The sequence below is a fragment of the Lathamus discolor genome, chromosome 3 (assembly GCF_037157495.1).
Source record: "Lathamus discolor isolate bLatDis1 chromosome 3, bLatDis1.hap1, whole genome shotgun sequence".
Lineage (NCBI taxonomy): Eukaryota > Metazoa > Chordata > Aves > Psittaciformes > Psittacidae > Lathamus > Lathamus discolor.
The window spans coordinates 14,224,001-14,250,526 of NC_088886.1; the positions used below are offsets into that span (position 1 = coordinate 14,224,001).

The 26,526-nt window shown below is 38.9% G+C and overlaps 2 protein-coding genes across 15 annotated transcripts in view; one reads left to right on the plus strand and one right to left on the minus strand.

Moving 5' to 3' along the window:
- Window positions 1-521, minus strand: part of FUBP1 (far upstream element binding protein 1) — a 36,563-nt gene extending 36,042 nt beyond the window's left edge. For 9 of the 12 annotated variants that reach the window (XR_010611427.1, XR_010611425.1, XR_010611426.1 and 6 more), the window contains exon 1: window positions 313-521. Coding sequence is in view for 7 of the 12 variants with exons in the window: in XM_065673632.1 (XP_065529704.1) it covers window positions 313-426 (114 nt within the window). In the remaining 5 variants the exon portion in view is untranslated. The remainder of the gene's footprint in view (window positions 1-312) is intronic. The other 3 variants (XR_010611429.1, XM_065673635.1, XM_065673634.1) reach the window with 1 other exon arrangement.
- Window positions 522-779: 258 nt separating this feature from the next.
- Window positions 780-25,603, plus strand: DNAJB4 (DnaJ heat shock protein family (Hsp40) member B4). 3 transcript variants are annotated; one of them, XM_065673650.1, is made up of 5 exons: window positions 784-885; window positions 8,073-8,182; window positions 18,011-18,296; window positions 21,033-21,607; window positions 23,099-25,603. In XM_065673650.1, the coding sequence occupies exons 3-5, from the start codon at window positions 18,086-18,088 to the stop codon at window positions 23,330-23,332; spliced, it is 1,020 nt and encodes a 339-aa protein (XP_065529722.1). In that variant the 5' UTR covers window positions 784-885; window positions 8,073-8,182; window positions 18,011-18,085; the 3' UTR covers window positions 23,333-25,603. The 3 variants fall into 3 exon arrangements, with proteins under 3 accessions (XP_065529721.1, XP_065529722.1, XP_065529723.1); XM_065673649.1 differs by lacking the exon at window positions 8,073-8,182 and having other exon boundaries at window positions 780-885; XM_065673651.1 differs by lacking the exons at window positions 784-885; window positions 8,073-8,182 and adding an exon at window positions 14,778-14,978.
- Window positions 25,604-26,526: the final 923 nt, after the last annotated feature.

Consider the following 26,526-nt stretch of genomic DNA (forward strand, 5'->3'; position numbering starts at 1 on the left):
GTCCGCCAGCGGGCAATGGCGGAGTGCTGGGAACCAGGGACTGACTAAAAAGGCTTTTCACCGCCCGGGGAGGGCGGGCGGACGGCGCGGGCGGTCGCCGCGGCGTGAGCGGAGGGGGGCGAGGGGAAAAGACGGGACAAAGCTCGCCCCATTCCACACCGCAGACACATATCGGCGGAGAAGCCCCGCTCCGCAGGTCTCCACAGAGCACAGCCCGCTAACTCCTCCCGCGGCTGAGGCGCCGCGGCCTGCTCAGCGGCTGCCTCCAGGCCGCGGGGGCCCATTGATCTGGTAGAGCCGAGTTACACACACCTGCCTAGCTCTCTGCAGTGCGTCTTTAAAGGCATCGTTCACTCCTCCACCTCCACCGCCGCCTCCCCCGGGCGCGCCTGAAGCAGGCGGAGGCACTGTAGAGTAGTCCGCCATACTCGCTCGGCTACCGCTTCCTGCTCCGCTCGCTGCTTGCCAAGAAAGAAAGAAAATGGCGGCGGGCGGGAGCCTTTCACATTCCTGCGCGGCATCGTGCTCGGGGGGGGGCGGGGGGAGGGGAAAACTCGCTTAACCTCGCGAGATTTCATTGGCGAGATTTCACCAGCGTGCGGGAGAAAGGCGAAGAAGCCTCGCGGCGTTTCGAGGCTTTGCGGGGGTGGGGCAGCTCGCGATGTTTCCATGGCGGCAAGAGCCGTTAGGCACACCCGGTGATAGGGCTGCGAGCATCACGTGGTGTGGGGAAGGCGGATCTTAGAGCCCCGAGGAGGGAGCTATGGGCAGATCTCGCGTGATTTGGTTTCGAGCCGGTGGTGCGCCAGTGGGAGTCGCGGTCGGGGTGTGGAGGCTGCCGGGAGCGAGCTTAGCCCGGGGGCCGTTTGAGGCAGCGTCTGTCAGGTGAGTGGTGAGGGCGGTCAGGGAAGGGGCCTGAGGGCAGCCGGCAGCGCTGCGGATGTGGCTTGGCTGCCTGCCTGGCTGCGTTAGATTGTGCCTGGGGAGGTGTTCTGGTAGCTGTATTCCGTCCCAGCCGGTTTCTGGGCTTGCTGAGGACCGGGTGAGGAAGGTAGCTGCTCTGAGCGGACCGGTAAGTCGGGCCCTTGCTTTGCTTTAGCAAGGTGTTTTCTTGCGGAGGGGGCTGTTCTTAATGCGTGCTATTGCATGGCCGCCGTTCAGTGTCAGCGCACCCACTGTGTGACGCGGGACATCTAGGAAAAATAATGCAAGCTCCATTTCAGGAAAGAAATCTCGGTGTCTGGTGATGGAGGCTTGGCGGTGGCTGGAGAGGTGAGGGGTGCCTCGTCAGGCTCCCGCTTAGAGGCTGGGCGGCACAGCTTGCGCCTGGGGCCGTGCGGCCCGTTCCCTCTTCCGTGCTCCTTGCGGTGCCCTGCCCGTTGTGTCACTTGGGCGCGGCCCGGCGCTGGATTCCGGCGGCTTTTCGTTGCTTCCACCGCCCCGTGGAACGAAGCAATTTGGTTTTATATCCGTTCACTTTTTAGGAAGCTTTACTTGCCGCCTCCTGCAGCGTCCAGGATTGTGTATTTCTTGTTGAAATTAGTCCTGGTTACTATACGGTTGTTGTAATTAGGAGGTATTTTTTTCTTTGTTTATTTGTGTTTTATTGTTTTGTTGCTTTTTGTCTTTTTTTTTTTCTCTCGGCTGCACAACCACAAGCTTAAATGAAAAATGAGAGCTCGTAATGCTTTAATCTGGGCCTTGTTTGGGTCCTCTGGCGTGCTGTGCTGTTATGCTGAATATAGATGACAGTGTTGTAAAGACTTCACATCTAGATAAGGTCATAGAATATCTACTTAGCTGTTATAGCAGTAGAGACGTGATAATACTGAAGGGAAACTAAGCTGTATAACTGCTTTCTATACTGTTCTGAGAGGATGCTTTGCATTTAAAAATATATTTATATGCATTGAACTGTAGTTTTTTCGTTGGCTCTTTCATTATATAAATATTTAGATTTTTTTTAACGATATGTGCTTTTAAGATGAAGAGTGGGACGTCTCTTCTAACTTAAATGAGTCTGTGCTTGTTGTCAGTTTAAATAAAACAGCTGTCGTTTTGGACTTTGTCTAGTCTTGGGCTCTACGCAGAGAGGGAGCAACTCTGTTGGAGTTACATGTGAAAGTGCATCCTGCTGTCTTCTCTTTTGCTAGCCTTGTAGCTCCATGTTGCTTTGAGAAATCCTGTTTTCTTGCTGGTCCCTTCAATTCTGGCTGTTTATAAATGGATCATCTTAGTAAGACTAAGTGCTGCTGCTAAGGTCAGATTATACTGCAGTTTCTGCCCAGATAACTCCACCAGAGGAAGCTGAGAACATGTGCTAGGTTTTTTTTTTTTTTCCTTCTGTAAAACTTCTGAAGTAATATAGCTCAAAAGGGTTTTAAGATAAATATATTCCACAAAATCAGAATTTGTACATGCTTTTAGGCAGATTGCTGTATATAATTAGAGCTAGGTGCAATTTGCTGCTGTGATACTTTGGCAGAAAAAGACTGTTCAGAAGAATTATCATATACCTTCCATTAATGTAGCTGTGTTAGCTGGGGAGGGCAGAGGGGAAGCAAAAATAGGTTTGGAAAGTGGGAACTTACTTTTTATGCATAACTCCACTATTCCTAAGCAACACTTTGACCTTGAACTATTTTTTTCATTTCCTTTGTTACTGAGAATTTGTCTATATATACCAGCCATGCCATGCAAATCAGTAAGTTGAGCAATAGTTGTCTGAGGCACTGAAGCGAATACTGGCTAATTCATAAAAGGCTATGCCTCTTATGGCTCTTACTAAATGTGGAGGGCCTATGTTCTTTGCTTCTTATTTTTATGAAATGGGCAAGTGATTCTTTGTTAAGTTCTGTGAGAAGGGCTTTAACTGTATAATATTGCTATTTTTAAGCCGTTAGAATACTTACGGCTAATACAAACACTCTTGGATGGGACTACAAGCATTCTAGTTGCATTTGTAAACAACTGATAAGTGAATGTCAGTTTTGAATTTCTCAGCTTTTTACCACAGCATGAGGTGATGCTTAATTTGAAAGCTGAGATGTTTAGTATATATATGATTTTTGAAGTTACTGTATTTCTTGGTCCTTCAGATAGAACATCAAACTTAGGAAATTACAGAGGAGTAAGATCTTAAATCTGCATAAAGTCCTTATTTTTACTGTTCCTAATCTAATGACCTTTATCAACAATGGAAGACTTACTTCTGTCTGTATTTCCCATGATGGCACTTAGAAACTATCTGCTAGAAACCTGTATCTCTTAAGCACTCTTCATTTCCTTTTATTAAATGATACTTCGGTAGGGAAAATTATCCCTATGGGAGTAATTCCTTCTTTTTAATATCTTAATGGAGTGGGGTGAAGATCTAACCCCTTAACACTGAGTGCTAACTGCAGTATTTTTTCAAGTGCATTGCTGACTGGTAACAGCAGCACATACTAGGTTATTCTGCTTTTTTTACGTGCAAAAATTACTCATTGCCTGCTTTCTGAAATCTGCCTTCTAAGAAATTAGATGTGGTGTACTGGTAAGCAGACATTTGCACTGTGCTGCTAGAGCATGAGAACTTTGGTTTTGCTGTGTAAAATAAGCCTCACTTGTACAGTAACTTCCCCTTACTAAAGAGGAACGTATAGTAGTCTACCACTTTCAGAATTTTATTAATTAGTGAAAGACATAAGAGGTAAGAGAGTGTGGAATTTTAAAATGTCTTTCAGTATTTCTTTTAGAGGTTGGAGGAAGGTGTCTCCCTTAACTGAACTTGTCAGAAAATGACATCTGTCATGGTTTACAGGCCACAGTTGTTGGGTTTTATTCAGTAATCATTGGACTAGAGCATTCTTGTAGATACGATTACTGAGAAACAGGTACTTTAAATGACAAATCCAACAAGTCAGAAAACTATATAGTGCGGATTGGCATAGACTTAAGTAATGGATAGTTTGGGGGGAGGTTAACAACACTAAAACATAAGCAAAAAACCCCCACATTCATGTGGTTTTGAATTGGTTTTAATCAAATATTGTGTGTGCAAAGGAATCCTTACTTCTACGAAAAGTTAGTCTGGGTATTTTAAATTTTTTAAATTGGCTTGTTTCAGGTATTGCAAAAGCATAAATTTGGAAGTGTAGAACTGACACAAATCCTCCGCATAAACCAAGACACTTCAGTGCATGGTCACATTTAGTTCTGTGGTTGTTTTTGTGTTTTTGTTGGGTTTTGTGTGTGGGGTTTTTTTTTTTGTTTTTGTTGTTGTGTTTAGTTTTTTTGTTTTATTGTTTTGGTGGTGGTGTATATTATTTTTTTCCCGTGTTCTTGTTTTTCTTCCTCTTTAACAATTAACTTCAGCTTTGATCTCTGGTGATCAGAACAGAGGGTAAGGTAGTCCCGAAAGAAGTGGTTTGCTAGGGCAGGTAAGGAGACTTCTCACAGGGTCATAAACCATTTCTTGTCAAGTTGCCTCTGCAACTCTCTGGGTGCCATGTTTTGTTTACCTTTGCCTCAGCACATTAAACACCTCTATGGGAAAAGTGATTATGGTCTTTATCAGAGAAGGATAACCGTTGTGATAGCTTTACATCTGCCTGCTTCTGCTTTCTGCAAGTCATTGCTGGTGTAAGGAAATTGGTAGTTGTTTACTGATGATTTCATCACTTTGGGAGACTTAAATCAAACAATTTAGGTCCTGACAGTCAGTTCATGCTCCTGCACTGGCAAAGGCTGTCCAGGATCTGCAACGTTATTAGTAGAAAAACTCCCTTATGTAACTACTAAGAAAAGATTCAGCATGTTCTCTATATCCAAATAGCTGTTGATCTGTCATGAGCTTTCATATTTACCACATGTGCACTGAAGAAGTAATTACAAATTTCAGATTTACAATTTGGATGTGAAAGAGAATGTATTGATAGAAAAACCATAATATTAAGCATAACTTAAACTGTCTACAAGACCTATATAATGCTCATAAGTAAGTTCTCTTTTGAGAGAGATGGGGTTCAAGTGGAACAGTTCTTAGGACTGAAATAATATTACTGTGCAGAATTCACCAACTTAGATCACCTACACAGGGTGATCTAAGTGATGGCCTGTTGTCTTCCTACCTAGTCAGCAAATACTCCTATTGTACTTCCTTCTAGACAGATGTAGAGGCATGGTTTGTTACTGAGGAATTGGAGGGGGTAGGAAAAAGTATGTGTGAGAAGGTGGGAATGTTGAAGAGGAGGGGCAGCTTGCTCTGCTGCAGCTGCTGTCACATCTGCCTTCACTCAGTGATGATAATGCAGCTTTTTCCTTGGCTTCTGGGAGAAGAGCAAGAGTGAATTTGCTCTCTAAGCCCATATCTGGTCCCCTCTGTACCAATTTTCATGTAGTAAGTTTCAAAAATCTTGAGAGATTTGCAGTCCTGGCTTACATTTAGTCATGCTGCACTTAGCAAAAGTTTTACTGTATTAAGTATTTGAAGAAAAGCTGTAGAAATACTGTAGATTGCTTAGAGCATTTGTCTTGCGCATTTTACTCTTGTGAATCTTGTGTATTTTGATTTAAAGCTAGAATTGGGTTGGAGCTGCTGAAAGGAAATATAATAGTAAAACTTTAAAGGAAAGAAGGGGGATTTGCCCTAAGGGTGCTGTTGATGTCTACCAGCAAATTTGATTCTGGGCTTGAGGACAGTTGAGCAGTAAAAGGCTGATGTGACTAGGGTTTTGACTAGCTGACAGAAGGCTATTAAATTTCATTAGGTGTGTCAGAAATACCGAAGGGTAGACCTGAGGATGTGCACGTCTTCCTTAAATACTGCTGAAATATGCAATGAGGCAGTGTGGATCACCATATAGAAAGAATGTAGTGCAAAAGGCAGCTGGATAATATGAGTCAGCATGATAATGTGGTCATCAGTGTTCAGATTCTGACTTGTTCATGGGGGGTGGGGTGGGGGTGGATGTTTTTGTGTGGATGTCATGGGAAAGAAAACTTTGAGAGCTCAGAGAATTTGTTTGCTGTTGACATTTGCAAACTCCTCCCAGATGGTGGGAAGAAAAAGTGTGAAAGGCCTCACTTTAAATTGGTTGATGGAGCTAAGGCGTTGAAGTTGCATATGAATGAGAATTAAGAAAGGCAGAGATGGGGACTGGGAAAGGGAGAACAAATACTGGTGTAGTAGCTGTAGAGGTTAGAATGTATCCCTCTGTCAACAGAGCGCTGAAAATTGTGCCTACAAGTTGTTAATAAGCCCTATAAATACATATTTTTGTTAAATTAGGCAGTAATGTTCAGAATTAGGCAGAATGTTTAGAAGGGAAAAACTTGATTACTTTATAGATTGGTGTACTTCCTAATTACATAGGCCTGATCCCTACTAGTATTCTTTCTGATGCTGTTTAATTATATCTAACAATTGTATTTGTTAATTTGCGAGTCAGAGCACCTTATTTTTAACATAACTGTGCATGTATCAGTGTAAAAAAAAAAAAAAAATGCATAGAAAGGTAAATGTCTCCCGAGGGTGTGAGGAAGGAAGGAAAAACTGAAGGGTTGGTTTTGAAGTTTTAAATTACTAATCCATTCAGTCCATAAAACTGTGATTATGACTGAAAATACCCTTAAACTTTGTTGGTAGGGTTACATACATGTTCTGTGGAAAAGAATTGTTTGTAGTGAAGTTTGTGAATGTGCAAGGATATTTTTCTTTAATAAATAGATATCCAAAGACAGCTTAGAGAATGCTGTAGTCTGACTGCCCCTTCAGTATCAGGTGATTAATAGTATCTTTGTGTAATAATTAAAAGCCCAGTTTTATTTAAAAATAAGCCCTCCGTTACAATGCTGCATTGACTTGGAAAGGGAATGTTTCTTGTGGATGTTATGATAAGGCTTGATGTGAGTGAAGAGCAAGAAAACAGGAGGTTCCATAAGATCAGCTTAAACAGAAGACCGTACACCTGTAAACCTTTTGACTATGGATAAGTATTTCCTGTAGAGAATATAAAGAAACCTGATTTAAGCTGTGGGTGAAACATTCGAAAGAGTAAAGAGCAACTATTTTGGCTTTTATTACAGAACATTCTTAAAAACATAACTAGGGCTGCCTTTATTTCTGTCTCCTGTAGGTGAACAGAAGCACATTCTTACTGATACATGTTCTCCTTTCAGATTAAACAGTTGTTCTGACATCTTTTCCAATTCTTGTCTTTATGCAGCAGTTAAGCGTGTGTGTTTTCAGCCTTGCATGTGAAATTAGCTGCGTGAATCAGCAGCTGGGTGGGATTTCGACGAGCACACTCCGGAAAAAGCATTGAGTGTGACCGTCTACTTTTGCTTATGTAAGAACAGTGTGATCACATGTCCACAGCAAAAATGTGTGCAGTTCCTTATTTGGTAATGAACTAATAACTTTCATCTTATTGGAGTATGATGACAATTAAAAACAATACAGTGTAGCTGAGTCACTTTTCCAAGTGAATTTACTTGTTTTTGCAGTTGGGTCTCTGCATCAAGACTGATAACATAGCTCTTTTTTTTTTTTTTTCTGGTGGGGGGAACCATCAGGTAGAGTGTGGATAGGAGTTCTGCAGACATCTTCAGTCTACCCTTCACGCTCTTACATGTGATCCATAACTGTGATCAGCATCATGTTTATTCATATTTTTCTCTTAGCTGTTCTGTTTGCTGATAGTTTTGCAATTGTGTCAGAAAACAAGGAGGAAAAAATAACTTCCAGACATAACTTCTCTGTTCCTTAATTATGGAACATGACTGAAGTAGTGATAAAACCCTAGATGAACGTATCGGTCTTCAGTTTAAACCTGTTGAGCATCTTCACTAGTAGGAAAATATTTCTGTAATGTATTATGTTCCATTAGTGAATGTTCCAAACTGGCAGTGTGTTGGGGCTGGTATTATTTTTTTTAAATAGAATGATTCCAAATGCTTAGTGATAGGCTGAGAACCACTGGAAAGAAAGACTTCGGGTTCAGAGCAGGTCATATCTGAGCTGTGCAAATGCCAGCTTCCCAGAGATTTTTAGCAAGAGCTAAACTGTAAGGACTGTCTCTATTCTACAGGTGACCTGAATGCTCTGTGGCTGCTGCTTTCCTGAGACAGCGGGTTGTTAGGGAAGAAACCCCTTAAGGATTCCCTTGTTGTGAATGAAGGGATTGCTACCGTAGTTAAGGTAAACACCAGTAAATTGTTAGAGGTGTCACCCTCCCTAATCTACAGGTGAAAGGCCAAAAGAGGAGCTGTTGTATGCTACTTCCACTGAAATACTGTATTAAACAGCCTGCCTGTCTTAATGTTTCCTGAGTGATAAGGTAACTGTGATAACTAATTTTATGTAGGGTATTGAAATTAATGCCATTTAAAATGCCTTTAAAAAAAAATTCTGTTCCAGTTTCTTGAAGGAGAGTCAGCAAGGGTTATTGTGGAAACTAACACTATTTTTCCATTGTCCTTTTCCTGTTAATCAGTACATACCACTATTATTAGGTCACAGAAGTTCTTCTACACCAGGATTCATTTGGTGGTAGAACTGGTAGGGAGCCAACCCTAGTTCCCAGGGTCTGAGCTGGTTTGCCTTCTGTCCAGTCTCAGCTAGCCCAGAGCGAACATTACTTCGGTTTGTGCCAGCTGGCTCTGGTCTGTGGGATGGAGAATATAGGACTGCAGGAGTAGTGTATGAGTTTGCTATTCTGTCTCTGTGCTTTTAGGGGAGATTTTAGCCCCTTCTGTGCTTCAGGAGTGGGGCTGAATCCAGTGAATGCTATGTCGAATTAAGCATCACTTTTACTGAAAACAGGAATATTGGAAACATCTTTATACGTGTTACTAAGTGCCTGTTATAAAAAAGTCTGTTTATTGTAAATGACACCTCTCTATGTCACTTAGATGGAAAACAGTACAGGTATATTTAATATTTATTGCTTATTTTCCAAGGTTTGTATAGTAAACAAAATCTGCAGGTAGGAGAATGAGGGCAGAGGTCTACAGGTCCTTTTTATGTACTTGTTTTATAGGAACAGATCAAGAGGTGGCAGGGGGGAAAGAGGAGGCAATGTGGTTGCAAGTGGTACCCTGGATTGTAATTTCAAGTTAGTTTTTAAGTAACATGCCTGTAGTGTATGTACATTAAAAAGCCCCAACAAACCAACAACCCTAACAAAACAAACCCCCCCCCCAAAAAAAAAAAACACACCCCAAAACCAAAAAAGCCACAACTGGAAAAAAAAAATACAACTGAAAAAAAAACCCAAACTGGAAAAAGCAAAGCAAAAAGCTCCCACCAACCCTCCTGGCAGTATTTTCTTTTTTTTCTTTACATATGCAAAACAATACTCCCAATTTTATGGCAAGGAAGTGTGTTAGAATAAAGAGTACTCAAACACTTCCCTTTTAAGATGTTGGGTGGAGAAGACCTCTAGCACTTGGCTGAACCCATATATTTGGACAGCACCTGTGTGTCTCCGAGGTTGACTACATAGTGCCAGTGCCCACATTTTAAGCTTCTGTGTTAGAAAGTGTTCATTCTGTCCAACGTGGAAGTGGCTCAATTACATTACATTGAGATTTTAATGAATCTAATGAAGGTGCTCATCTTGATATCTCTGAACTGGTTGTCCATAAAGTGGTTTGTTTAGCCCACTAATTTGCATTTGAAAGTGGCCCTAAGTAGATGCTTCAGGGAAAGTTAGAATAAAAGAATCACATAGCTGTCTTTTCCCCCTTCCTAGGCTTCCACATATTTGCAGCTCAGGGACCTGGCTTCTCTGTCGAGAAACAGTGAATCTCTTCTATACTTTTTCAGAGTCCCACTGAAACTGTTTTTGAGTTTTGAGTGTCCTTTAGCAGGTAATTCTCTGGCTTGTAGAACTTCCTAATTTTATTGTTGAAACTGGCTTCTGCTAGTTTCACATGGTGGCTCTGGCTTAGATGGGAGTAGAACATGAACAATTCATGTCTCCTCCTCCTGTCTCCATCATTTGTAGACCTTGTGATTTCTGTCTTTACAGACTGAAGAGCTCAGGCTTCCTCACTTGTTTCTCACGTGGGAGCATTTGCATATCTTTGATTATTTTTTTTTTATGGTTCTTTCCTGAACATGTTTAAAAAACCCCCAACATATACTTGGTTTTGGGAAGCTGAGGGGAACAGAACTGCACCAGGTTATGTTGTAGCTGTACTGTACTGTTCATATGATATTATAATGTTTTCTGTTTTGTTCTCAGTTACTTACCTACTACTTCCTGGCACTTCTTTGGCTTCTTTTGCTGGCTATCAAGCAATCTTGTTTGCTTTTTCACACTAATCAAAATTAGTCAACAATTTTTTTACCTTTTATAAACAATATCTACTTTGTTATGTGGTATATTATTCGTGGTGAGAACACAGTGTAACATGGAAGCCTGGGGCATATGTATAAAGCATATGTATGACCAATAAAATACTCCTGTGTGACAATATTTAAAACATATTCAGTGTCTGAGTATGTTAGCACCTGAGAATCTGAAAGACGTGCATTGTATGTTGTACAGCAGTATGTTGTTTCTTAAAACAATTACTGGGAAGGCTATAAAACTTAATGCATTCAAATAAAAAGCAACTAGTCTTGGTGGGACAAAGGAGTCGGAAACCTGACTGGTACAGTGTGATAAATACCTGATTAAGTCTGATTCTTTATTTGCATATGGGTTGTTTCAGGACAGAATTCCTTGAGTCCTTGATAAAGTCGTGAGTATGACAGCAGTCAGAGCCAAAAGTAGTTAGGCCAAAAATCCAGATTTATATGTCAAATTGGAAGGAGGAACTTTGACTACTCTGTTTTTCTGATTTTTTTTGCCCCAAGCTGGTATCTTAATAGTAAATTGTGCAAAACTCGTCAAAGTAGAATGATTTCTTAGAGGAAAAGGAACTTAAGCTTCCTTATGATTTTTTTTTTGTAGTAGCAGTGAGAAGATATTTCTCCTTACCAACACAGTACACCTCTCCATATAGAGGTTTACAAAAGTGTGTGGCAGCAGTGTTGTTTACTACTTGAAGTTTGTGATAGTGTGGTAAATAGACATAGTAATATGAGGGAACCTGTTAAATGTTTTGCATGATTGTCATTTTTCCTGGTTGGCCAATCAACGTGATTTGATGAAGAGTCCTTTACAGAAATTTACGTGGGTGGGAACTGGACACTGAATCTAAGTAAGGAATAGAAAAACATTTGTGGAATCTGTCTATTCTTTCAGAAGAGGGAAGCCTTAATCTGTAGAAGAAAATAGTTTGTGTCTGTGTTGCTTTGTGTGACCATACTTCAGATATTCCCTTTTTATTTTTTCCCCCAAAGTGCAGTCTGGTACTTGACTGAAGTAGTTAATCACACTATTGTGAAATAAGGGGGAAATTAGTTGTATTGTCATTGACATGTTACATCATAACTGAGTCCTAAGAACTATGCCTGCTTGCAAGAACATGTTCATTCTGTCTCAGCAGTGGAAAGTTAAATCTGGAAAATTCTTCCAAGTGTATTTTTTTTTCTTCCACTACAGTAGTGATTATGACTTAGTAGACAAGAATTGGGTATGAGAAAGCAATTCTTTGTTAATGACATATTAGTTTGCTATGTGATGATAAGGGATCAGTGTGTATGTGTTGTTAGTGTCCTTGTTGTGTTTTTGAAGATAGTTGTGACTGTTTGTAATGTTACTTGGTATTTAGATAGATTTATTTTTTCTTTTTCTAGCATTGTCTGTATCAGAAATACTCAATTTCTGAAGAGAAGAACCCAACCCAGCAACTTAATATATAATAAACGATAGTAAATTTTAATGTGAAAGTATGATGGGCATTTTCAGTTGCACATAATGTTTCTAGTTCTTCATCTATTGTTACAAAAGTAACAAGAAAAAACTGGTAAAAAGAATTGCTAGTGCCTGCTCTCTTGTCATGTTTTTTTCCAAATAAAATTGGAGGGTGCATGAATCACAGGCTTAAAAATTCATTTTGAAAGTTCAGAAGTGGTAACATTATATCTCTGGGTCATAGTAGTATGCATTTTGAGATATAACACTTGAACTTGAGCTATAAATTAATGTCAGCTCTGGAATGTATAGTTAAAGTAGGCTTTTGCACGAAAGACCTTAAAAACCTTTCCTTTGGCTTGCTGGCAGAAGCATAACTTTATGATATTCCAGGAATATAATAAACATTATTTTGAAGCAGAACCAATACTATCAATATAAAATATTTTTGTTGATGCTAGGACTGGTATAACTTAAATATAATGAATTTAGTTGTCTTAAATAACTTTGTATCATGCAGTTCCATTTAACATCTCTTCCTGAACCAAAAATAATCAGACCGGTTCTTTCCAGACAATGCTATCGACTTTTTAAATATGGAAAGTATAGTAGGTATGTGTCCTAGGAAGTAGTGTTTCACAGTGACTTAGGTATCTCTCTAATAGAAGGCAGATATTTTTGTAAAGCATGACTATACCTATCCCACTACATTTCTTCCTTTTTAATCTGTGAGGAAATCGGAAGCCAGCAAGTCTTTTTAATGCAAGTTTCTGTTGTCAGTGAATTGCATTAAATTGTGCTGTTGCATGTGCCCTAGGAAAAAAATTATGATTTATGTAATACGTAGACTAGTGGATGCTTCAGGGTGCATTTCATATTGAATCTGTTACAAGTAGAGTGTCGCCAAGGCACAATGTATGCAATAGGAAAATATTAAATCATTGTAGGGTTACTCAAGAATGCTCCTTAACAAAGTTAGTGTCACTGTCTATTGTAACTTTATAATTCCATTATTATTTAAGTTTTTGTGGTATTTCACTTTATGATTATTTATATGTAAAATCAGCCCTAGAATCCTTATGTACAATGAACTTCTTACTTCTATCACAGTAGCAGTATGTTTCTACAGAGAACGAGTACGAACTTGATAAATCTGGATAGTTACTTGGGTATGAAGTGTGTGACTCAATTAAGCCTTTTTTTTTTAGGGCTGTTGGCTGATTAGAAAGGATTCTTAGACTCTGCAGGTCTCACTTAGCACTTTTGTTAGCTGTAAAAAACATTTCTACTATTTGTTGCTTCTGTTGTAAACTCTAGAATTTATTTCTAATTATGAAACTAGTTACTGAACACTTCTGTAGTGAAAGTAATGAATTAATAAATGGGGTTTGCTTGTGCAAGGGCTAATACACAAACCAAAAGTATAAACATAGCTCATTTAACAGCTACATACAGGTGAAGATGGTGGGGAGAAAAGTCACTATCAAATTCTTTTTCTGTGGGAAAATAACGGATGGTCTTATAGTAAATTTTGTGTATGGATGTGCTTTTTTCAAATTATTGTAGGGGGAGTGTAAATTTATTCTATTCATCAGTGTGGGTTGGCAAATATTATGATGCTTAATTGTGGAAGAGCTTTCCTGGGGAGGGATTTGGCTCCTCTGCCTTGACATTTATGTGCACATGTGTATTTATAGTTGTGATCTGTCTGGAATTTGCCTTTGTGGTTTTGTTTGCTCTTTAACTTGCTCAGTGATCTAGTCCTGTCTTTTTCAGTTTTGATTCGGAGGTTTAATAGTTGGGAAAAGCATAAGAAATGGCTTAATTTGTAGGAAATAGTGAACATTTTTATTCAACTTAATACATTTCAGGGAATAATGGTACTGTCCTGCTTAGAAGCTTTTCCTTAAAAAAAAAAAAGTATACTGGTGTTAATTTATGATTAATCTAGAATTTCAGTTCAGTGTAACTGTTATTGTGAATGTTTCCTTAATTTAAGCTCTTATGAAGGCCTCTTTAAAGAGAGCAATGAATTCAGAGTTAATGCTAACGATGCAACGCTTCTAAGACCTGGAAGTGGTATGACCTTGCTCCCACTGTTCTGCCAAAGTTATGATGTGTAGCACTTGTCCATATGTATGTGAGTTAAAGTACAGTTGTTCAGAGTGAATAATTAGATATCTTAAGGCCACAGTTATTTCACTGAAATACTAACTCAAGTGAAATGCTGAATGTGAGTAGTCAAACTCAGTTTTGGAAGTGAAGGTGAACTATCAAAGGAACAAGTTATGGCTTCCTAGCATGTATTTCATACACATTTTTAAATTAAAAAAGGAATTCTTGTATTCAAAAAGTGAAACTTTCTTGGTTTGGATCAAAGAAAATGGAAAATCCTCTAGATAAAAGTGGGCTTAAGTTACGCAAGTTCTGTACCCCTTCAAAATTCTATTAATTCTTTAGTAAATTGTCTACTTGGCTTTTTAGTAATTTGTTACAGTTGAAGACACTTCCCCCCCCCCCCGATGACTTTAAAAAGCTTGAACTGAAATTCCCATTTTATGTATTTGGATTTTAATTTGGACTGTAACAAATAACATCAGTGTAAGGAAGCGTGGAACAAATGCAGGCTGCTGACTTTCTCAGTGCCTAAGAAGAGTACTATGACAGTATTCTGAAGTTGGTAGGGGACACTTGCTCGGCATTTAAGCAGAAAATAAAAATCTTATTGAGACATATTGGAAGTGGAATTGTTTCAATCTGTGAGAGTTTAAGTGCTTCAAATTCTAGGTGCTTATGGTAACATACAGGGAAGATAAGACTATAGCAATAAAAGTAAGGGGGTTTTGGTGGTGGTGGTAGTAGGCTTGTTTTCCTAAGCTGTTTTGGTTTCTGTTTCTCTGCTTACTTGAAGGGTCTGCAGTGCCAGAAGTCCTTGTTGTGGAGAGTACATGAAGGATTTTCCTTTCTTTCCTCTGAAGAGGAATGTGAGATAAGATGGCAGAATGGACAAAAAAGTATTGCAGAGATCAGATGTTTAGAGATCTCAAAATCTACAGCTGTGATTCATTATCTGTCCTTGAAATTGCTCTAATACTAGGAAGATTGGAAGATGTAAAAACTTATCACAGTAACCAAATGGATTTCAGTGTCTTAAGATGTCATGGTATGACTGGATGTACCCAAATGGTAATTAGTGCCATCATTAGATGTTCATCTTGTGCATGCTAGTCTTGTAACAATAATAATTTAAAAAAGTGTTCACTCCTTCTAAGGGAGATAGATCTCTCCTATTACAAATTGGTTAAAGAACTTAATAAGCATGTGAGAGCAACTGCAGCCTACATGTATTTCCAAAAGTTCTCTGATTATGTGAGAAAAGAAAGGTTTCAGCATGGAAAAAAAGGAACATGTTTTGTGGAAGGCGGTGCTCTAGTTATCCTGTCAACTCTTAGAGTGAAATTCTAGGCTGAATTCATTCTGACGTAAAGATCCCCTTCAGAGTAGGAAAGTAGAAGTAATGTAGTCATTGCTGTACCTCTTGCTCAAAATCCTAACTTCATTTTGGGAGAGTAACTTATCTAATTAGGGGTATAACTTGGCACTGATGCCAGAATAGCATGTTCCTCTCTGTAGGGAGAGAAAGGATGCCTTAGCAGTTGCTCACTGTGATTGATTGTCAGAATGTCCCAGTGTAATTTTTTTTTATTACCAGAATTTGTAAGTTTTAACATTCAAGGAAAACAAACTTGATTTAGAGACGAAATCCTGATCATTGTGTCTTTTAATGAAAAAGGGAGTGCTAAGCTTTGCTAATTGCAGCTCCTTCAGTATCCTTTTGATACTTAAAAGGAGACATCAGTATTAAATATGATATTCTCAATTGGGAAAACTTCATATGCCTTGTTTTTATTAAACTAGTGTATGCACCCTCTGCCATTTCCATTGACCAGAGGTTTTAAAACCCATGACAAATACAATCCTGAAACTAGTCTTAGTTACTGCTGTTCTGACAATTCCATTATATGACAACACAGTGACCCAAATGTCATGGGGTCCTTCTCAGACACTCGCTGGTGGGAGTATTTCAAGTGATGCAAGTCATAATCCCACTAGATGTTGCTCAAACCATAGTATGGGAGCATAGGTGAGCTTAACTCCTTTCTCTGCTAGTTTTGTAAGAGAATTTAAGGCTGCTGTAAATCTTACACTATCAATAGTGATGATGTTTGCTTCCTGTTGTAGTTCAGAGTATAGTAACTGCTGGGTTTGGATAGTGATTTGTCCTTGACAACCATTTCCAGAGCACAGTAAGGTTAAAACTGCCCACTAACACATGTAAGTAAAGTAGCTTCCTAGGGAGTGGTACATAAAAACATCTGAAGCCCGGTTTTAATTCAAGCTGCTGTACCTACTCCTTTTCAAAACTCTATAGCGTTGAAAATGCTGAATTTCAGATGCAAGTCTGTGAGAATTTATCTGATCTACTAATTATGAATTAACAAAAGCAGCCCTTTCCAAAGAAAGATTATAAGGGTGATTAGTAAAAGACTAGCTTTATTCTGTGTGGAGCTGAGCAACAACTTTGTCCTTTAGCTGTAAAGATTGATTCTGTAACCGTGTATCTCCCAGTGTTCCAAAAATGCAAGTAAGTCCTGAGAGATTTGTTGGCAAGTGCGGCCTATTCCCTCTTTCAGTACCCTTTGGCCTCCATATATTTGAAATAATAACTACAGTTATGCAAAAGTTCTTGCTTTCTCAAATATTGTGATATAATCTCATCTTTATTCTGTCTTCATTAAAAAAATAATACAAATTAAACAATTCCTGGATACATTGAAGAAATCTAGTTAATTCTATTGCAGAAATAGAAAAGGATAGGATGTAAGGAATAGGGGGGGGTGACAATGTCAGCCCCCTTTTAAGTTAGAGTATATTCTGGAAAACAAATTTTAATGTTCCCAGAATCAGAAGGATAGTGTTCACTTGAGTTTGATGGTCCCTTGGCTGCTATATGCTGGCTTTCTTAAACTTTTTTATCACTAAAAGGCATGAAGTTGAACTTAATTGTCTTAACACAAGTAACTTCATAATTGAGCCCTGAAATGTCTTTGTACAGCTAACTTCTAGATATGACCAAAATGGTGCATTTTAATAGTTTGTTCCAGGGAGGGGTGTTTCTACAGTCTCATCAATCTTGAAGTTTATTGCCATACTGACAAATAGTGATAATTTCTTGACCTATAACTCTCAAAGAAGATCCAAAAGAAGTCTTGCAGGCTGAAGCTTCCATACCATTCTCTCTGCATAAGAAATACTTCATTGCACTATGTAGTGTAAAACAGATGCATAGAAACTAGGTATTTTTCTGTTGCTGACATCCAATTAGATGAAAGTTACCTGCTTGATGTATTGTCATACTTGTATAATAGTCTTGATACTACCTCTTGTGTAGAAGGAGGTCAGGGCCTGCTGCAGTTGAATGGCTTGAGTTGTGGTAAAGTGAATGGTGTTTTCTTCTCAAATTTGATTTCTTACTGCTTAATTATATATGGCTGCAGTCAACTGTGGTGGAGGGTGGCTTAATTTTATTTTAAAAGAAATTAAGTCATGCTTTCTGAAGCTTTGTAGTTAACTTTGGTGCAAAATACTCTGTAGCCTTTGCTGGAAAGAATACAAATCCATGTTGATATGCTTAGAAAACAGTTACATGTACAGCTGTCTCTATAGAAACAGTGAAGTAAAATGCTATAATTAATTTATATGGGTGATGGTATTACTGTTGGGGGAATTGTCTTCAGAGTGGATTGGATTCAGCCCTAGTGGTGCAAGGCAGTTATCACTCTGTTAAACCTTTTAACTTTCTAGTTGTTTGAGAAGGGAGGAAATAGAAGCTCAGCATTTTCTCTGTGTGTGTGCATGCATGCGTATGTGTGAGAGAGTGAGTGAAAGCTGTGCTGACTGTTCAGCTGGGGCAGTCGGGGAAATGACGTCCTGTATTATTTGTTGTTCTAGAAAGAGCGGAGACACGTACTGTAGATGGGAGGGCTCTAAAGAGGGCTGTGTCTTGTCCAGTGTGTATAATTATTTATAAATGAGCAAAGGGGGAAGGAATGAAATACAGAGAAGCTGTTTAGTGTTTAACATATTAGAGAGTGTTGATTTATAACAGTTCTGTTTGTTTCTATTCCAAATTTGATTTTTGTTTTTTCCTTCTCTAGCATCTCTCTGTTGCTAAGACACTGGACACTGCTTTTTCTATAGCAAGGAAAATCTGAATTTCTCCAGCACTCAAGATGGGGAAAGATTATTATTCTATCCTGGGAATTGAAAAGGGAGCTTCTGAAGAGGATATCAAAAAGGCTTACAGAAAACAAGCCCTTAAATGGCATCCAGATAAGAACAAGTCACCTCATGCAGAGGAAAAATTCAAGGAGATTGCAGAAGCTTATGAAGTGCTGAGTGATCCCAAAAAGAGAGATATTTATGATCAGTTTGGAGAGGAAGGTATGTATGTGTCTGTTATACTCTGATCAGTCACTTTCATTATGTTAAATGAAGCAAAATGTGTTCATTTTTAGGCAGTGCATTTGAACTGCTTGGAGCTTTAACTCATTAGCTTTTTAAATGTAAAATGGATTCAGAGTTTTAGTGCTGATATAGTTTTATTTTTGAATGTTTTTTGTTTCTTTTTTTAAGTCCCAGACACTTGACAGACAGAAAAGTTAATGAATTGAAAAAGTTAGTATGACCCACAAGTAGCTTTCTGGGATCACTTACTGCTGTCTTCCCTTGTCATAGCACTTTCCGAGGTGCAGTTGAAAGAGATACGTTAATTTCTTACATTTTTTGCTAAAGGGTAATCTGCTTGATCTAGGTAGGGTAGTCCTGAGCAGAAGCCCAGGTGTCCAGTCTGCAGTTGTCCTTGGATCCTTGCCTAGAGAGGAAAGAATTTGGCTGATGTCATGAAATACCAGAACAACTTTTTAGCTTTAATTGTAAACAGTGATAACATGCCAAGAGAATGAGGCCTCAGAAATGTCATATTTATCCTAAAATGGATATCTGGAGAGGATGACTTTTTTTTTTGTTGTTGTTTTGACCAATGTGACTTTCAGTCTTACGATTGAGCAACAGAGGAAGTTATTAACATCTCTCTCCTTAAATGTGTGGAATCAGAAACTCCACATGAAATAATTACTTCTGTTGTGCCAAGTAGGTCCCCTCACTCCTTGCCATTTGCTCAAGGCCGTGTTTGTTAATATAAAGGAGGACACTTAAATAGCAGTACTTTGGGGAAAATTGTGGGTTCTTATGAATACATAATAATTTGGTCCTCTGTCATCCAGAGGCTTTAATATAATTAACATCCATAAATCCATGTAGAAGACCTTCAGTTTCTACAGAAGATGCATAGAGAAGAGGAGCTTTTTTTTTTGTCCTTTGTTCCAGTGCATGGGTTCAAAGGTTTAGTGCTGTTACTGAAACATCCTAGGAAAAAAGCATTTATGTAGATACCAGAGGTCTTATTGTTGCTTCTTGAGTCTTTTGCCTTCTTCACTTTTTCCTTCTCACCCCCTGCCTCTTTTCAGTGTATCATCATATACCTGTTTACTTTTTTGCATAAGAAGTGCAGCAGCTCATCCTAACTAATTTCCTAAAATAGCACTTTAGTCACTTTTACCAAAGAGCTTGAAGTAAAGCATACAAAGCATTGCAGCCTTTGGCATCCTAGTGTTGCATACTTGAAGACAGAGATTCAAAATGTAGATTTCTGTTTATTTGGGACATAATATTAAACTGAAGTATCAATTTTTGAGTGGTGAATCTGGAAATACCTACTGAGCCTCATTTGTTCTCAGCTCTTCAATTTCGGTATAACTGAAAGTTGTGAGGGAAAGGCAGTGGGTGGGGTGGGAGGAAGGAGGAAACATCAGTATTTTTACAGCCGGGAACTTGATGTGCCTTCAGTACCTTTGACCTAGGTATTCCAGGAAGTGTCCTTCTACTATCACATATTGAATCCACTGATCTGCTTGTTTTACATTAACTGTACTGTGACAGAAGGATGTACTATATGTTGCTAAGTGCTTTTAATACTGTCTGGTATTGAGATGGGGAAAGTATTCTTATCCTAACGTCTTGGTTGCTGTTGTTAACTACTATTGAGCTTAAGCACAGAAGGTCTAAAACACCAAAAAAAACCCCAAACCAAACCCCTTTTCCAAATTTAGGGAATCTGTGCCTCGCTAGTGTAAGTGTTCAGATTTTTATGGCTATGGAAGCAGGATAGCAGCTGTAGTACTAAGCTGTGTAAGACTGGGAAAAAAAACCACTCAAACCAAACCAGGCAAACATTGTAAATTTAGAAATAAAAGTATCTATTAAGAAGACTTTCAGCCTCTCATCATAAGGGTTTGAGAAAGTATCCAGAAATGGTCAGTGCAGGAGAACACTAACTATTAGGAGGAAATACTTAGAGAACACCTGTTGGGAAAGAGGCATTTAGGAAAATTAATTTTTAGCTGGGTTTGGAATGAGAGAGCAGGAAATGCAAAGGACTGTCCAGTAAGAATTGTGAGGGAATCATTATCTGGAGGAAATGGAATGTAAATCTCTCCTTGTAGAAGATAGAAAAGAAAGAACAAAGCTATTTGAGAACATTGATTGTTTTGCACAGAGACAGTGACAGTATGTGCAAGATTTTTGTATCCAAATGGTTCTTAGGAACTTCAAGCTATTGTGATTTGTGGCTGCTTTAGTATTGACATGTTTTCACTCAAACTGAAAGGAAAAGAGGTAAAGCTAATTAACACAGTTAAAGCTGAGCTGCAGAGACTATGGATAATATTGCATATGATACTGCATAATTTTCCCCAGGAGTCATCTTGAAGAGAGATGCAACTTACAACAGATTTTGCAGAACAAGAAAAGATCAAGTTTTCTGTTTTAAGATGCTAGTTCTTTGAATGACTGGCTTCAGTCATATGGAAAAGAAGTTGAGGTTTGGAATACTTGTTCTTCTGAAGTAGGGGTCATTCTAGAACTTCAGACTTTGTGGCTGTTCAAGCTATTGAGTTACTAGCTGGTACTGCATAATCTATTGGTGAGTCCTTGTTGAAAAGACCTTTTACTCTACTGCAAAGACCTTTTTGACTCATCAGTTCCAGCATCATTACACTCTACAATAGGAAAGCTTATGCTGATATTAGATTTGTTTTTAACTTTGTTTATTTGTCTTAGGTTTGAAAGGAGGAGCTGGAGGATCTGATGGACAGGGTGGTACCTTCCGGTACTCCTTCCATGGTGACCCACATGCTACCTTTGCAGCTTTCTTTGGTGGCACAAATCCTTTTGAGATCTTTTTTGGAAGGAGGATGCCTGGTGGCAGAGACACTGAAGACATGGAGGTGGATGGTGATCCATTTGGATCTTTCACTAGTTTTAGTATGAATGGTTTTCCAAGGGAAAGAAATACAGTTGGGAGTCAGTTACGTCGTAAACAAGATCCCCCTGTAATCCATGAACTAAAAGTGTCATTGGAAGAGATCTATCACGGCTGCACAAAAAGGATGAGGATTTCACGTAAAAGGCTTAACCCAGATGGTAGAAGTGTCCGAACAGAGGACAAAATTCTTACTATTGAGATAAAAAGAGGATGGAAAGAAGGTACCAAAATCACTTTTCCAAAAGAAGGCGATGAAACACCTAACACAATTCCAGCTGATATTGTTTTTATCATTAAAGATAAACCACACTCTCACTTCAAGAGAGATGGATCAAATATTATCTATCCTGTTAAGATCAGCTTAAGGGAGGTAAGTTTCTCTTTTGGTAGAACTCCAAATATTTAAACCTGTTACAGTATGATACTGTGGCAGCAGTAAACTTATGGTGGGGTTGTGGGTTTTCTTATTTTAATAGTTTCACTCTAGTAATGTCACTGTGGCAACAGAGCACACTTATTTATAGTGGAAGCAATAACTTTTGATAAAATATCTGAAATAACAAACACAAACACAGTTAACAAGTACATCTAATATAGTGTGCTCTTTACTGCTGTGATATGATTGCTGCTTCTTTACAACAAAGTAGAAATGTCTTAAATACTTTCACTGCCAACAAATTCTAAGTCTGCCTTTTTATGTCATGAGTTATTTCAGTGTGATTTCAAAGTACATGGAGATTGATTTCATGAGGATAAATTATCGTGAACAGGTGTTATAGGAGCTATATATAACAACAAAAATGGTATAGCTTTTTTCTATATTCTGTTCCAAGTCAAAACACATTGACTTTTAAAAGGAAAAATCAGGAATACAACTGAGCAGAGCTCTTAACAGCAAGCCCTGATACATTCACTATTTAAAAGATATTGTAGCTGAGTGTGTGTAATGTGTTTTTATTTCTTAATTAGCATTAGGTGGAGAAATAAACTCCTGTTTGCATTATAAACTCTTTGTGTACATGATGAGCTCCCTTAAATGATTCTTAAATAAAAATCACCTATCTTAAATAAAAATCACTTGAGCTCCCTTAAATGATTCTTAAATAAAAATCACCTAAAAAAGATGGAGTAAAGATAGAGTTTAATGTTGATGTGGATAATATAGTACCTTCATAGATAACAGTGAGTCTAAATAGGCTTTTATGTAAATTGGACATTATCAGTATGGACTAAGCGTGCTGAATCAGGTGATGCTCAAGGAATTGGAATGTTACCAAATCCCAGAAATGAAAGCAAGCTATTGGAATAAGCAGGAGGAGGTCTGTAATGTTTTAATTTTGATGCACTAAAATAGTTGTTTGCTTTTCTTTGAGCATTGCAAATGCTCTCTTAAGACAGCTGCAAAATTCAATGCCTCTGCTTACATACACTTGTTCTGCAATGTTATATAGCATAGGTTGATACTGTATTAGAGTAAACCCTTGGACAATGCAAACACACAAGAAATGGAATGGAACTCTTTCCAATGGGAACTGAGAAGCTGGGCATCTGTAGAGAAGTATGAGTGAAGAGTTCACTCTATCTCAACTACTTTCTTACTTGATAATGTCTTGAAGGGTGTATAAGCTCATTACCACTCAGTGGCCATTGCATAAGATTAGTAAAATCTGTGATATTCGGTGGCAAATTGAAGCTTCCCATTTTTGAGAGGAGCACTGTATTTGAATCTTGACATCTCAGTAGTGTACAGTGGAAATACTGTTTACAATGCTAGTCTTTGCTAAATAAGTTAAATTCAGTTGTAGTTACAAATAAAGTTCTAACCAATTTTTTTTCTTGTCATGATCCAATTTTTCTTTAGGCTTTGTGTGGCAGCTCTATCAATGTGCCAACGATAGAAGGAAGAACCATACCTATGACAGTAAATGAAGTTGTAAAGCCTGGGATGAGAAGAAGAATTATAGGATATGGTTTGCCATTTCCCAAAAATCCTGACCAACGTGGAGACTTAATTATAGAGTTTGAAGTCATCTTCCCAGATAACATTTCTCCAGCATCAAAAGAAGTACTTAGGCGAAATCTTCCAGTTTCATAAAACGAAGACTGCGTATGCCAGCAGTTTAAATAGGACACTGGAAATGCTGAGGACTGGCAAGTCTGTGCTTCAAAAGTGCAATCTGTAACAACTAGTGGAATATTTTGTTTTTTTGTTTTGTGGGATGGGTGGGGGGGAAGTACTGTAACGCTGCATGAGAAGAAAAGGGTTAAGTGCAAGTCATACAGGTGATTTCTGCAGTAAAATGTACAGGGAAAACCATTCATTTATTTTACATCTTCCTAATCAGAAAAGTTTATTCATTATTTTGCCTAATGTAAAATGCAGTCAGTTTTTACAAAGTCAGCACATCTTTCTGATACAATACTTGAACCTCCAAGTATTTCTTATATCCCTACATTATCTAGAACATTACCCATTTATACAGAAATTGGAGATAGTAGTAGAAATAAATATTTTAAAGAGCAAAACATGAAAAATACCATTTTTGTATGTTGCCTTCCACTGCACAAAGCATAGGCTGGGAAAATCAGCTTGGACTCCTGAACCACCCCTAGTGGAATTAAATAGTTTTCCTTACTGCCCCAGAACCTGTGAGATATTACAAGTCTAGCAGAGGGCATGTGGCTTAAGGAGCAGGAGTAGCTGTTAGCTATGGATAGTTCCTCAGCCTTTGGGCAGAACATCAAGAAGAGATTCTACAAGTACATAAACAGCAAATGGTGGGCCTGCTGTCAAATGGGGTAGGGAAGATGTGGTACTCGGTGCCTTCTTTGCATTAGTCTCTACCAGTAAAACAAGCCTTTGTGGGTGCCAGGCCCCTGAGACTAGAAGGGAAGTCTGGAACATCGGTGTGGTAGTAGGACCAGAATAGTGTGCATTTAAACTGGAAGTCTATGAACCTGAGAGGTTGCATCACTAACTGTTAAGGAAGCTGGCCAATGCCATTGCAAGGCCACTCTTAATTATCTGTGAATGGTCATGGCGATTGGGATATCTTCCAGTAGATTGGAAAATAAAGAAAATATCACTTCTATCTTCAAGAAAAACAAGAAAGAAGATTTGGGGAGCTACAGGCTAATCAGCTTCACCTTAATCATTGGGAAGGTGATGAAGAAATCCTCTTGGAAAGCATTTCCAAAGACATGAAGGACAAGAAGGTGATCAGGAGTAGTCAACATAGATTTACAAAGGGGAAATCATGTTTGACCAACCTTATTGTCTTTGACAGAGACAACTAGCTTTGTAGATGATGGGAGAACAGTTCGTGTTGTTTACCTGACTAATACAGTCAGGTTTAACAGTGCAAGTGCAAAGTGAGGTAGGTTAAGGACTGGCCAAATGAGTGGGCACAGGGGGGTTATAATTAGCAGCACAAAGTCCATTTGGAGTCAAGTCAGTAATGGTGTGCCCTGTGACTTAATAGTGGGATCACTACTGTTCAACACCTTCATTAATGACCTGGATTATGGGATGGGGTGCATCCCTCAGCAAGTTTGCAAACCATATAAAATTGGAAGGAGTAGGTGGTAACACCAGATGATGTACTTTCAAAGTGACCTCATTGGGCTGGAGAACTGGACAGAGGATTCTCACAAAGTTAAACATGGGGGATTGCAAAGTCTCGCTCCCTGAGGAACAACCCAAAGCACTAGTACAACCTGTGAGCTGACTGGCTGGAAAGCAGCTTTGCTGAGAAAGACCTTGTGGTTCTGGTGGACAACCGACTCTGAGCCACCAGTGCACCCTTATGGCAATAAAGGCCAGAGCTTTGGTAGCAGGCTGAGGGAGATGATCCTTTCTCTACTCTTGGCACTGATGAGGATGCATCTGGAGTGCTGTGTCCTGTTCTGGGCTCCCCAGTACAAAAAAGATAGAAACTTACTGGAGGAAGTCTAGCACAAGGCTGTGTATGAGAAGCTGGGAAAGCTGGAGCTCTTCAGCTTGAGAAAGAAAAGACCTGGGGGGAGATCTTACAACTGCATATAAATGTGTAGTGGGAGGCAGTGAAGATGGAGGAGCTAGGCTCTTCTCAGAAGCTCTCAGTAACAGGACTAAGAGGCAGTGGACATGAGTTAAAACATGGATTCCATCTGAACACAAAGAAACAGCTTTTTATGTGAGGGTGGTCAAATACTAGAACAAGTTGACCAGAAAGGTTGAGGAGTCAACCCTGGAGATACTCAAAACCTGACTGGCCATGATCCTGGGCAGCCTGCTGTAGCTGACCATGCTTGAGCAGGAGGGGTCTCAGACTACATGATCACAAGAGGTTCCTTCTAACCTAAATGATTCTATGGACTTGGACTTAGCACTTTGCAATAGACAGTGCTATAGGACACATTCTGCAAACCAGGCTTAGCCCAAAGATGGATAGAAAGATGCACAAAGAACATTGTAAAAGCATTTGGCTAGCGCAGGTATTTAAAGATCATGCTGATCCCAAGTATATATTGTTTTCAAAGGCTGAACTTTACTTCCGTGAAGAAGAAGGAAAAGCCCAAGTCCTAGCTAAAGGACAGCTTGCTTACTACACAAAGTGGGGTGGGGGTTGCCCATGAACTTTAATATGTTTGAATTGAGTCTTTTGAATACAAATAGGAGTTATTTGTATTTAGAGTTAAAAGATGCATAGGGAAATGGAGAGCCTGCCATAATAGTCTAGTTTTATAATACAGTAATAGGGCTGGTTCCCTTGATTGTGGTATGATTTTGGTTGAAAGAAGTGCTTTGCGGGCGTGCTTTTATTATCTGAGTTTAAAATCATAATACAGTATTTTAACAACACATTCAAGGTTTTGGGGTTTTTTTGGTCGTGGTCTTTTTTTCCTTCTTTTTTTTTCCTTCATAGGAAAATATGTAGGATTTTCTGTCAGCCTTTTCTCTGTGGAAATATACTAGTTACCTGCTCTGTTAGGTAGCTTGAGAAATAGCAGCATTATATTCATATGTGATTTTTATGTCAGAAAGTAAATCATATGGAAGCTGGGATTTAATTTTTACAATAACTTTAATGAGCACAAGAATAATCCCATTTCTGTTACTCAAAGGAATAGCACTTCTGGGAGATACTGTTCGAATCAATATTTCCACTGCAGATCTCTTCATACAGTGTCAGCTAGCTGTAGCCTTACATCTATAAGGAACTAAATTGCTGGAGCAGTATCACAAAGGAAAAAAAAATTGCTGCTTAGTGCTTACGCTTATTGTTAACATTATATATTGTTTGTTCA

Bases quoted from the DNA above. Each gene is read 5' to 3' on its own strand.
- DNAJB4 (XM_065673649.1), top strand. From the start codon at position 18,086: ATGGGGAAAGATTATTATTCTATCCTGGGAATTGAAAAGGGAGCTTCT. The intron at 18,297-21,032 runs GTATGTATGTGT...TATTTGTCTTAG, and splicing joins TGATCAGTTTGGAGAGGAAG to GTTTGAAAGGAGGAGCTGGA. The intron at 21,608-23,098 runs GTAAGTTTCTCT...ATTTTTCTTTAG, and splicing joins TTAAGATCAGCTTAAGGGAG to GCTTTGTGTGGCAGCTCTAT.